This window comes from Elaeis guineensis, chromosome 8 (genome assembly GCF_000442705.2).
Source record: "Elaeis guineensis isolate ETL-2024a chromosome 8, EG11, whole genome shotgun sequence".
Taxonomy (NCBI): domain Eukaryota; kingdom Viridiplantae; phylum Streptophyta; class Magnoliopsida; order Arecales; family Arecaceae; genus Elaeis; species Elaeis guineensis.
This window is the reverse complement of record NC_026000.2, coordinates 113662489-113675046: the sequence shown is the minus strand read 5'-3', so window position 1 is coordinate 113675046 and position 12558 is coordinate 113662489. Positions and strand designations below refer to the sequence as shown.

The 12558-nt window shown below is 42.8% G+C and overlaps 1 protein-coding gene across 1 annotated transcript in view; it reads left to right on the top strand.

Moving 5' to 3' along the window:
- Positions 1 to 1714: 1714 nt before the first annotated feature.
- Positions 1715 to 12558, top strand: part of LOC105061434 (uncharacterized) — a 20239-nt gene continuing 9395 nt past the window's right edge. Inside the window, exon 1 of the mRNA XM_010945476.3 lies at positions 1715 to 1900. Coding sequence (XP_010943778.2) covers positions 1816 to 1900 — 85 coding nt within the window. The 5' untranslated portion in view covers positions 1715 to 1815. The remainder of the gene's footprint in view (positions 1901 to 12558) is intronic.

Sequence of the window (12558 nt, the reverse complement as noted above, 5' to 3'; positions counted from 1 at the left end):
GAGGAGTCTTGAAGACACTGTGGAAGATCGACTGCTGGAGGAGTCTGGCATTCAATTCTATTTTAGAAGTTCGGACGGAGTCCGATTCTTGTAGGAGTCTGGAAGGAGGCCGCTTATTGTAGAAGCTCGGATGAAGACCGATTATCATGGAAGCCCGGATGGAGATCGCTTATTGTAGAAGCTCAGAGTAGAAATCCGACTGGTGGAGCCCGTCCGTTGTAGGAGTTCGAATGAAGTCCGGCTCTTGTAGGAGCTCGAATAAAATTCGGAAGGCGGTCGACCGCCGTAGAAACTTGGATGGAGTCTGGTTACTGTAAAAGTCCTGCTGCTGGAGAAGTTCGGTCATTGATGAAGTTCGGAAGAAGTTCAGAGTAAAGTCGATCATGGCTGGAAGAAGTCTGGAAGAGATTCGGAGAGTAATCGATCACTGTAGAAAATCGACTGGTAGTGAAGCCCGGAGAGCATTTGGAGCAGTCCGATAGATGAATGGAGGAGCTCATTATTTGAGAAGTCCGGATGGCATTATGGAAGCTCGGACGGCCGGGGAGGTTCAGAAAGACGCCGCACAAGGTCGGAAGCCGGAAGAGCCCTGGAAGGGTCGGCTTCTTACGAACTTCGGATAGGATTATTTTATACCCAACAAATATAAAAATAATTTTAAATTTATCTTTAATATATGTTAAAGGCATTGCTCATATAACTCTTATGTCACAACTTAACAGCTCAAACATGTTTAGATCCAAATGGAATAATAGGTTCGGGTTGGATCCTACTAGTATAATAGGAGGAAGAGGATGAACGGAAGACAAACGAAAGAGGAGGAGGAGTGGGGCATTGGGAAGGAGGAGGAGGGATGAGATGTAGATGAAGGAGGAGAGGAGGAGCGAGACTCAAACGGAGTAGGAGAAGAGGAGAGGCAGGTTGTAGACAACGGAGGACAAGAGGCAAGGTGCTAATGGAGGAGTGGAGGAGAAGTAGGGTACACACGAAGGAGGAGAAAGGTTGGGGTACAGACAAAGGAAGAGGAGAAAAGGTGGGGCTCACATGGAGGAGGAGGAAGGGCGAGGCAAGATGCAGACGGAGGAGAAATGCAGGACATGATGGAATCGAGCGCCGTCGCCACCATCTATCCACTCTCTTCTCTTCTCCCTCTCCGCTATAAGAAATTATTGCATACACCAGGTGTAAGTGAACTAGAGCAAATCCCCAAGCATATGCATGGTGGAGAGCATGCAATCGGGAATCAATGAAATACAAGGAGTAACATGGCGTGTTATCCACCGTGAGATTTTTGCGGTCTCGTTGCACCTGATGCATGCAATATGGAGGCCTCCCCCACCACCATCCACTACTATAAAATATTAAAATATTATTTTTTTAAAAAAATTAAAAAAATAGATAATAAAATTTATTTTTTATAGAAAAAATAAAAAATAGCAAAGCGATAGAATCTTTTGCTAAGGCATTAGGAATATCCTAAATAAACGATAAAATCTTTTCCAAGACATTAGAAATATCCTAAATAACTTAATTAATTGGCCAGTCCAGACATAGGAGAATCTTTTATAAAATAAAATATTATAAAAAGGCGCCATAGTAAATCCCTTTACGCGGTCGAGAATCTAACACGTGGGCGTCGAGTCAGCTCACCCCAGGTTAGTTAACAAAAAAAAAAAAAAAGAGGGGACCTGGTTCAGTTCCCACCACTTTACATGAGGTGGCTTGAGTGCGAGGGAAGGACTCTATGGCCGGGGAGGAGAAAGAAAGACAGAGGGAGAGGGAGAGGGAGAGCGGAAGAGAGCGAGAGAGAAACAGATGGGCTGGTTTAGCTCTGTTCCCATTTTGCTCCTTGTTCTGTTTCTTCTTCAAGTGGTCCAGACCAGTGGCACCAATGATTCAGGTATCCTTGTCTTTGTTTCTGTTCTTTGCGTTTTGGTGTTGTTTGGTGTTGCTTTGAGTTGATTTTAGCTTTTGTGTGGATGAGAACTTGGTTTTCAGCTGTTGTGGATTTTGATTGAGGTCAGTTTGTTTGTAGATTTCATTATATATGCTAAAATTTTCATGACATTTTACATTGTCTCTAGCAATTCAAAAATCTGAAATAACTGGGATTCCAAACGTAACTGGGGCAGATATGAGAAAAAGAAATTAAAAACGGGGAAAGGAGATTTTTCTTCCCTTTTTTTTTTTTTTTATTGTGGAAAAGTTGATTGGATACATTCAATTATGGTTCTTGTCTCTATTAACGGATCGGAACAATTGGCTGGCCAGGGCCCACCTCTACATTGAACATGTGAAATAAATGATCAGGATGACTTATTTCCCAATTAATTACTCTGAGATCATGATCAATTATGTTAGATGGTCTGGAAGGTAGTGAAAGTAATTGTTGTCTAGCCTTCATGGTTCAAACCATTATGGGCAGGATGTCACATTTCATGCCATTTGAGTTGTCTTCATTCTGAGTGTCCTTATGACTGAACCACTGACATCTGTAATTTTAATGAGTTTAGAATCTGCGAGTTGATGTAGATGATTGATAGATCTGGTAAATTATCTTTGCTATCGAACAAATATCAATCTGTGAAGAAGATGGCATAAATTCCAATTATGACACTAATTTAACCAAATATTTTTTATCTATACATTTAAATTTGTTTTTGGTTAGATGGTTTGGACTGAATATCCAGGACCAGACAGTTTGAGCAGTGTTTAAAAAAAAAATTAGGAAGCGTAAAACTGCTGAATAATTGGTGTCATTGTTCATAATGTTACTCTTGATTTCGAACATTCAGTTAATCTTGCTTCCTTGACATATATTTTGAAAGGTTTATGCTAGTAAGTTGGTGCTATTTTCACAGATTTTAAGTGGTCCCAAGAATACCAGAGCTCCAAATCCACCAATACACAAAACATACAAACAACGAATTTGATAAGCACAAGGAGTGTCCAACACATATCCAAATCTAGGATACATGGCGAAATGAATTCTTCAGCCTGGACACAAGAGTCTATGTAACCCTGGTTTATAAAGAAGCCAACTTCTTCGATATGTTGTCTTTGCAAAAGGATTTCACCTGCTCAAGAAGGTGGTGTAAATGGTTGAAGATTTTTGGTTGGCTCATATTTATATCTAGGACTTCTCAGTCAGTGAATTTTCCTTTCAATTTTTTACTTTTTGAAAGAGAGGGTGACTTTGGGAACAAGGCTCTCAAATTTTGGAATCTTGAAAAATCTTTGTGAAATGGAAGATGCTGTCTTTTTATAGGAGAGATTTAGGTTCTTTGGTAAATCTTATTCTCTCGAGGATGAGTCGGCACCAGCCATATCTGGAGGATTTTGCTTGAGGGCTTTCTCTGGTCAATATTCCACAGAAAGTTCTTTAATCCTTTTGCTGTGAGTTTGCTGGATGCCTGCCTGCGAAGATTGGCCACTTTTGCTGGCAAGTTTTCCTAGTAAGAACAGGGTGTTGTGCTTTACAAAGTGGTTTACGACGGAGCCAACTTTATAAAATTAGTGGCTTACAGTTGAATGATGCTGAGTACGTTGTTTGAAAATTGTCTAGTGGCCCAGTAGCCTCATACTGACAGAAAGGATTTTGGAACATATTCTGAAAGCAATGTTTCCAAGGATTCTGAAGGAAAGGATTAGATGCATGTTCTTTACAAATTTGATGTTCCTTCCTAGTAGTTTCCTTCCTATGATGATGACAGTAAGTTCTTTCTAGCAAACACTTCAGATGTCTAAAATAATCAATCAACACAAACCACAGTTACAGATTTTTTTTTAAAAAAAAAAGATCGAGAGGTGACATAGACAAGAAGCATAATTCCCTGATTCTAAGGTTGTAAATATCAAAACCCACATAGAGGGATCCTCCAGTTTATAAAGTTACTTGTGGTTCATTCCCGCATACCTCTTTCCATGTTATCTTTAATCATGCACTTGTCTTTTTTGACCTTTTGACTTGAAATTGCTTCACTTGATCTGCTATCAGTGGCACTTCATAAAATTTTCTTTTTTTAAAAAAAAAAAACTGTGCCACAGCTAAATCAATCCAGACATTTTCAATTGTTCGTAATTGATCGCCTCAGTGTGATTGTGCGATTTCACCAATAATCATACAGTCATTTGGGTTTTCTGTCGAACAAGAGATAGGGGTGGTGTCACGCTCCCGATCTGAAATCAAAAATCAAGGATCATGGCAACCCCTGTATACTTATGAAGAACTCTCTCCATAAGCATGCAAGGCATTCGAAAAACAATATCAATATATCATAGCAGAATAAATTAATTTCAAATTTAACTAACTAATTTCAACTTTAATCTTTCACAAATTTTCTACAATATTCAAAGATCCTACATCAATTACATCTCAAATAATAATCCTGTAAAAATATAATAATAAATCTATGTTATTGACTCTTGTTTCTAGCTCACTCCCAAAAAAGTATCGATATTCGCAATTAAGAGTCTAAATCTAAAAATAAAAGAGAGGTGATGAGCTTGACAGTCCAGTAAGTAATGAATATCTCAAATAGATATTTCAGATATTATATAATGTTCAAAAATAATACTATAAATAAATATAAAAATATAATTAATGCTAATTCAATGTAAATCAAAATCCTTTCAAATATTCATATATAAATATCATTATAAATCTGGCTCAAATCAAAATATACATAACAGCCTGAACAACGATCACACTTATCCCTATGGTAGGGCTCAGAATAGAGTGCCAACATATAATCCCTATTGGTAGGGTCCAGAAACTAATGCACAACCCTCATTGACAAGATCCAGAGTATCAATGCACAATCGCTACTGACAGAATTCAGAGTATCAACATATAACCCCTATTGGCAGGATCCAAAATATAGTTAGGCTGAGATTATAAATCCGATCCATATTAAAGTACTTTTACAATATAACATATAGATATCATAATTCCACTAAACATATACATATTCCATAATAAATCAATAAATCATGATATTTCATAAATCACTTGTCATTCAAAACACAGTTTCATAAATCATGCATACTTCAAAGATTGATTATTTTGCTTTCAAAATAATTATGAAATATCTCGAGAAGATGGTTCATTATTTATCTTTTGCAGAATACTGAACGAACAGATCGATTAATCTTGAAGAAATTTTTAGAATCTATTATTTAAATTATATTCTTCCATTAATTCTAATTCTTAACTAAATCAAAATAAAATTCCAAATCAAAACCCCACTGAGGATTGAATCGAAAATTAAGTGTGTCTAATGGATTCACTGGGTTCGTAAATCATGTAGAGAAAGAATATCAGAAAAAGAAAATCAATAAGGTGGAACATGATCGATCAGACAACACTGTCCGACATCTCGATCGGTCTAATCAAGATGATTTAATCAAGTCATACTTGAATTAGTGTATAAATAATTCAATAAAAATCATGGATGATCAAATCTAGAGGTATCCGATATGGTTAAGGTGGATGCCAGCACGCTATTCGACGACTACAGATTATGACTCTCTTTGCTAGGATCGAATTAGAATTATTAAGAGAATTCTCTTCACTGGCTAATCTTAGAGAGATGACTTTTAAAGAGAAAAATCCATCAAAAAAGAGAAACGATCTAGAGAGAGAAAATATAACTTCTAGAGAGAGAAAGATGGGATTCAGACTTAGAGCAAGGAGAGATAGAAAGAGAATCCCTCTCTTTTTTTCCTTCTTCTTTCTTTTTCTTTCTTTTTTTTTTTTTGGGAGCAGAGGACTCGCGTCCTCTTCTTCTTCCTCTTTTCTTAACGAAATAGGGGAGGTTTCCTCCCCTTTGTTCCTGAAGCTGGGAGGTCCTCCTCCCAGCTGACAACCCCCGTGGCCGGAGGGGCAGTCCCCGACGGCAACAACCAGCTAGGTCCAATGATCGCCGGCACCCAACCGATGGTGGAAATCAAAAATAAAACATGGAAGAACAGGGGAGCTTCACAGTCAAGATTTCAGGAACTTTTTTCAATAGAATATAGGCAACAATTGAAGCTTAAAACCCATAGAGGGAACAGGGAAAGATGGTTGAAGAGATTTACCTGATGTTGGTTGGGATTTGACTCGATTTTTGGCCGCCAAAACAAGATCAAACCACCGGCATATTCAAGAAAAATCAAGGGAAAGGGCAGTGAACTTTGGCGATTCCGGTGGCTATTTCAAGGGAGCATATGATCCTCTATATAGAGGGCGAATCGGAGAGGTTTGAGGCCAAAAGACTTTGACTCGTAATCAAAATCAGAGTCTCAGTCAGGAACGGGAAGAACTCCTTCGGGAGTTCTCTTTCTTTCTGGAGGGGGGGCTGTTTCCTTTGGGGCTAGGCTGGGTCAAGTAGGTTAGGCCTAATTGGGCTAGGTATTACAGGTGGTGTGCTGGATTTCCATTGGTTGATAAAGGGTAAGGACTAGGCGATGGTGGCCGATCTTTCTCAGAGCCCGACGGAGGGGAGAGGTCATGGTTCAAGTGACCCATGGGCCATCGAGGCAGCCCCATTGGATGGTGCAGAAGATCACATCGGAGGAGGTGGAGCAGTTGCAAAAATATTTTACAAAGGTCTTTGATTTCTCAAGGAGGAGACGGAGGAATCTAGGAAATAGTGGGAGAATCTCTCGATTATTGTTCGGAGGCTTGGCCAGGGAGAAGTCTCGAGAGTGGATCGTGAAGAGTTTAAGGATCGAGGTGAGTTATAATATGATTCGGATTCTTTCTCTATGGCTAAGGACACCATCTCATTCGTTTTCGATTGGAGATGGATTGTGAAAGGATTCTCAATGGTGGCCCATGGTTTGTCGCGGACCAATTCTTAGTGATGGAGCCATGGTTATAGACTTCATCCCGGCATCAATGTGGTCCGAAGGATGATGATTTGGGTTTGTTTGACTGAGTTGCCGATGGAATACTGGAGGCCAGAGATATTGTTGGGAATAGTTTTGGAAGCTGGCAAACCAGTGACCATGGATGAGTTCACCGATCTATGCCAGAAAGTTGGTTTCGCGAGGATCGGGTGGAGCTTGATTCATTAGAATCCTTGAAGCGGGGGGTTTCTATGCAGAGTGCAAGGGGATCTTCTGGCAACCATTCATCTACGAGAACATGCCGGTCATCTGTTATCAGTACGGCTAGTTGGGTCACGCCAATGATGAGTATTGATTTCCCTGGAAGGATTGGAGAGAGGGGCTGTTCCTTGCAACCAAAGAATTTTTTTACCTCCCTAATGGTTATGGAAGGAGATTTAGCAGGTGGCGATGCAACAGTCGTCGTCATTCGATCGTGGCTCAAACCATGAGTAGCGACCTCCAAGATCTGGTAGGCATGGCCATCTAGGGTTGCAACTAAGCTGAGGAAGGAGATCGATCAACTCGGACTTGTCGGGCCCAAACTTGTCTCCCTCCTATCCGATCGAGGTAGAGGGAGAGCTCGTTTGGTTTGCCACCGGACTCAGATGGGTAGTAGAAGACAACCAAATTTGCTCGCCAGCATTCATCAAGAAACAATGGGGGAACTCAGGGCCAGGCCAAGTCACACTAGCTGAGTCTGGGTTAACTCCAAGTGCTCACTGAGTTGGACCCGTGTCAAGTTGATATGGAAGTGGGTCGGGAGGAGAACCCAAGCCCATGGGACCGCTACATGGCCGACATCGGTGGGCCTTCTTTGAAGCATACCAAGAGCCTAGCTCGGCCAGCCTACTCCCAGGTTGCCCGATGGATCCCAACCCAAGCTCCAGGTCTGGGTCTGTGTGGCCTTGCAAGTTGGGCTCGATCTCAAGGCCGCTAGGGAGCATAAATCAGCACATTGGGGGCTGGCGTCTACTACTCCGATGCCCTCGCAGAGGTGAAGACCCCCACACTGAACGGGGTGGCACCACCCTAGCCCTCTTATCCATCACCCATGGGGGACTTGTTGCCGACGACCAGGGGTGGTCATAGGAGCTCCTCAACATTGAATCCGAATGGGGCGAGTAGCAAGGGACGTTGGGAGGTCTCCAATGGGATCCAATCGAAAAAGACCATTGAAGGCTAGCTTCGGCCCTACCCGACGATGAACCCTGCTTGGCCATCAAGGAGAAGGTGGCAGGGGGTGACTTTGGGGGGGAAGGGGAGCCGTTAATAGGAGATGAAGCATTAGGCCATAAGGTTGTGGTGAGATGGCTCAAATCGGCCCTGGAAGCTACCGATGGTCACTTGGAGTCAGGCAGATCTTCGATCGAGGGTACCCGGACAACCCCCACCCCCCCCCCCCCCCCCCCCACCAACTAGTTTATCAATGAAGATGGGTTTTTGGAACGTTCAAGAGGTAGGCAAGCCTTCCTTCACTCGACGTTAAGGAGGGTCATGCAGCAACACAGCCCAGAGCATGTTCTGGTGGAGACAAGGATTTCTGGTCCAAGCTTGGCCCGCACCCATTGTCATTTACCGATGAATTGGGGATTTTATGATGTGGAATCTTAAGGTCTAGCAAAGAAATCATTTTTATACGGCAAATTGGAGCAACCACTATGAATGTCTTCCATCAATGTCCTCACAAGTTGCTATTATTATTTTTGAAATAAACGATTTTCTTTGGCTCTTGTTTGGTGCATATGTAAGCACTGATTATAAGGAGGGGAGAACCTTATGATAGGAGGTGTCTTACATGATTGATCAGAGTGTCCCCTCATTATTGCTAGTGACTTGATTGCATTAATGGTCCTCACAAGAAGAGGTGAGGTAGGCTTTTATGGATGATGTGGAGTCTAGAGAGTTCAGAGATTTTCTTCACTCTAGTGGCTTAGTGGACCTCGATTTTATCGGCTCGAAGTTTTCCTAGAGCAACAATCGCCAAAGGAGAGCCTGAGTGTGGGAGAGGATTTGATAGGATTTTTGCGATAACCGGTTGGATCTAGTGACACCCCACTCATCAAGTCTGCAACCTATCGAGGATAGCTTCTAACCACTGCCCAATTCTATTCATTATCGACACCTCTTCTTATCGAAGCTCTTTCCAGTTTGAGAAGTTTTAGCTCTTCTACCCCCAATCATGGGACATTATGGGGAGGTATGAAGACTGCCGGTGCGAGGAGATATGAGGTGTTGGGTGGCTTGGAGGCTAGAACTGATGAGGAGATGACTCATGCGGTGGAACAGGATTGAGGTAGGTGATATCTTCAAGAAGCTTGAGGCCATGGAGCCAACTATCTCCAAGCTACAAGAGGGTGAGGACCGGGAGGGTGGACTCATAGAGGGTGAGATGACTGACTTTTGGGATAAGCTTTCTATGCATCACTTCCTTATGAGGCAACAGGAGGTTTTATAGAAATAGAAGTCCAAGAATCATAGATCAGAGAGAGGCACTAAAGTACAATCTTCTTTCATCAGACCACCATCATTCAAAAACACAGGAACCAGCTTCAAGCGATTGGGGATAGTAGTGGGCAATGACCGGTAGGAGAGGAGGATGTTAGGTAGAAGATTGTGCACTCCTTTAGATCAAAGTGGATGATTGCATTGGGTGGGGAGGGACCTTTGAGTCCCCACCCCTAGTAGTATGGGCATGCAGCAGGAGAATAAAGACCTTCTCAGAGCGGTGATAGCAGACAAGGTGCAAAGAGGGTCTAGTCCATGATAGAGAAAAAGCCTTAAGACTAGACAGCTTCCCTCCTCTCTCTTCAAGAGATATTGGTTCATCATCTAGTTTGAGGTCATGGTGGCTCTATAGGTATTCTTCGCCACCAGTCAGATGCCTGAAGCTTGGAAGCAGATTTTTATCGCCTCACTACCGAAGTGGCAAAATGCATTGGAGCTTAGGCACTTCAGACTGATTAGCCTGTGCATGACTCTATACAAGGTTTGTGCTAAACTGATGGTTTGGGTGCAACATGAAGCCCATTCTCCTTTGTCTAATTTATTCGAAGTAGGGCGTTCATCAGCAGTCGCAGCATCTCCAACAATGTTCTCATTGCTCAGGAGCTCATGCATGATTTTCGTTGTGCCTCCACCCACCAGTCACATAACAATTAAGCTAGATATAAAGCAGGCTTATGATCGTACAAGTTGGCAGTTCCCTAAGAAGGGGCTTTGGTGGACTTCGGTTTTCATCTCCATTGGATCGGTTGGATTATGGCATGCATACATAGCCCCTCTTCTGCCATTTTGATCAACGAGATGTCCTCGAACATCTTCTATTCCATGGTCGGGCTATGGCAAGGTTGTCTCCTATCTCCTTACCTCTTCATTATCTGTATTGATGTCCTCTCACAAGCTCTGCATGCTGCATCTCAGGGGTTGGTATTAGATCCTATGTGCTAGCCTCAGGGACCTAGCTAATGTTGTATTTATTTTTTATAGATGACTGCCTACTGGTGGGCTAAGCTTCAGTTTGGAATACTATCGAGTTCAGAAGGATTTTGAACGAATATTGCCTGGCTTCAAACTAGAAGATGAACCTCTTCAAGTTAGCTATTTATTTTCGCCCGAGAATGAAGGTACACCTATGACATATGATCAAGGACAGACTCATAACGAGACCTTACGATACTTAAGAGTTCCCATCTCTGGGTGGAGGTTAAGGAGGGCAGAGTGCACTAGTGTGTAGTGGGCAATCCAAAAGCAGCTAGAAGGCTAGCAGGCTAGAGCTCTTTTCATGATGGGTAAGGTTACTTTGGTGAGGTCTATCCTCAGCTCCATGCCTTTTTATCTTCTTTCCAATATGATCTTGCCCAAAAACCTTTGTGGTGAAGCTTGAACATTTCCAGAGGTTCTTATGGGGCTCTCGCTTGAGAGGGGAAGGTGTGCATCTGTTGGCCTGGGATGTGATGTGCCAGCCATTTTGAGATAAAGGTCTCGGCGTTCAGTCCTTGGTCATCAGGCGGGAAGCTATGATTGCTCATTATGCAGTCATGTTCCTTTTTTACCTTGATAATCTTTGGAGTACGATGATGAGGGCCAAGTATGGTATGTGGTCAGTGGGCAACGAGATCCAGGCTAGTTAGAGTTGCTCATTCTCATGGAGAGAGATTTGTGCACAAGCCGTCGATATGATTGTTCAAATAAGATGGCTTGTAGGGGATAGCTGGTCTGTGAACCGGTTACTGGACCTGTGGATCGCTGACCTACCTCTGAGCCGATGGCCGACTTTCTTCAACATTGAGGTTGGGGATTCCATGAGGATTTGTGACCTGTTCCATCCGGATGGCAGAGGCTAGAGGCCTGAGGCAGTGTTTCGCCTTTTTGGGGTGTAGCTTGGAGAGCACGTGCTCTCCCTAGCGATTCCTATCCACAGCAGCTAGGATGTGAGGGTTTGGAGATCTTTTTGCACTCCGAGAGCAGTGATGTCGACCTCTACTGACTGTATCAATGGAAGCCCCAAGCGACTGGATGCAGGGTGGATTTGGAGGATCGAAGTGCATTTGAGGGTGAACCTGTTTCTATAGAAGGTGGCCTAGGGTTGCCTCCCAACTAGGCCTATTCGAAGGGACAAAGGCATGGACCTCCAATCTGCCTGCCCATCCTATGAACTGGAGATGAGATAGTGGAGCATGTCCTCTTTTTGTGTCCAAGGGCCAAACACGTTTGGCACCTTGCGGGCCTATATCAATTGATTGTCCAAGCTGAGGCTCTAGTTTAGTCTTTTTTGGAGTTTTTGAGGTACAGCGCTAGGGGCGATGAGACTAGGGCAACAAACATCGAGTAGCCTATATTGCCCACTGAAGGAAAAACCATCTTTTTCCTGTGTAGGATCTTCCAGATTTCATCAAATCTGAGGCAGAATAAATTTTAAATTTTTATCCTACGCTATTTCAGATCTAATGTCTATTAGATCTAATTTTATTATCTGATATTTTAATTTTAAATTAAATTTAAAAGTATGAGAAACATAGACATACCTCAAGGGTAATCTAATTACCCTGTAGATGATCGCAGCACTGCCTGAGGTTCTGATGTAGCCACGCAAGCACCTGGCCTCTACCAGTATCCACTCACGTAGGATCTGGAACATCTTCTCCTCGCGATTCTATGCTCCAAAAATCAGATCTAAATCTGATTAGGAAGATCTTCAAAAGTCTTCCTGAAGTTGGAGCAGTAGCCTGTCGAAGAAGTCCTGCAGCCTTCTGTTCCAAGCGTCACCACGCCTTGCACCTATGCCAGATGAACGTCCAACTTCTTAGACGTGAAGAGGAGAGAAAGGAGAGCAGGGAGGATGTGGAGAAGAGGGGAGAGGGCGGCAGCCAATGGGTTTTTTGCTAAAAACAAGTTCTGCCCCGAAACCCTAGGTGCAGCAGGGTTTATATAGACCATGTATGCTGCGCAGTGCCACATCATTCGACCAATCAAAAAATTTTAATAAATTCTGAAAAAATTTTGATTGGTGGAGTGATGTCATCTAATCACATCAGATAAGAATCTCCATGCTCTCTCCTATGTTGGCGCCAACAATGGATAGGCTCAAATAAGGTGGCGCCAAAGAGTCCAAGTTTATCAGGACTCTTTGGTTCTTATCCATTTGGGGCGCCCACTTAAATCCAATTGGGCTCATGCCATAAT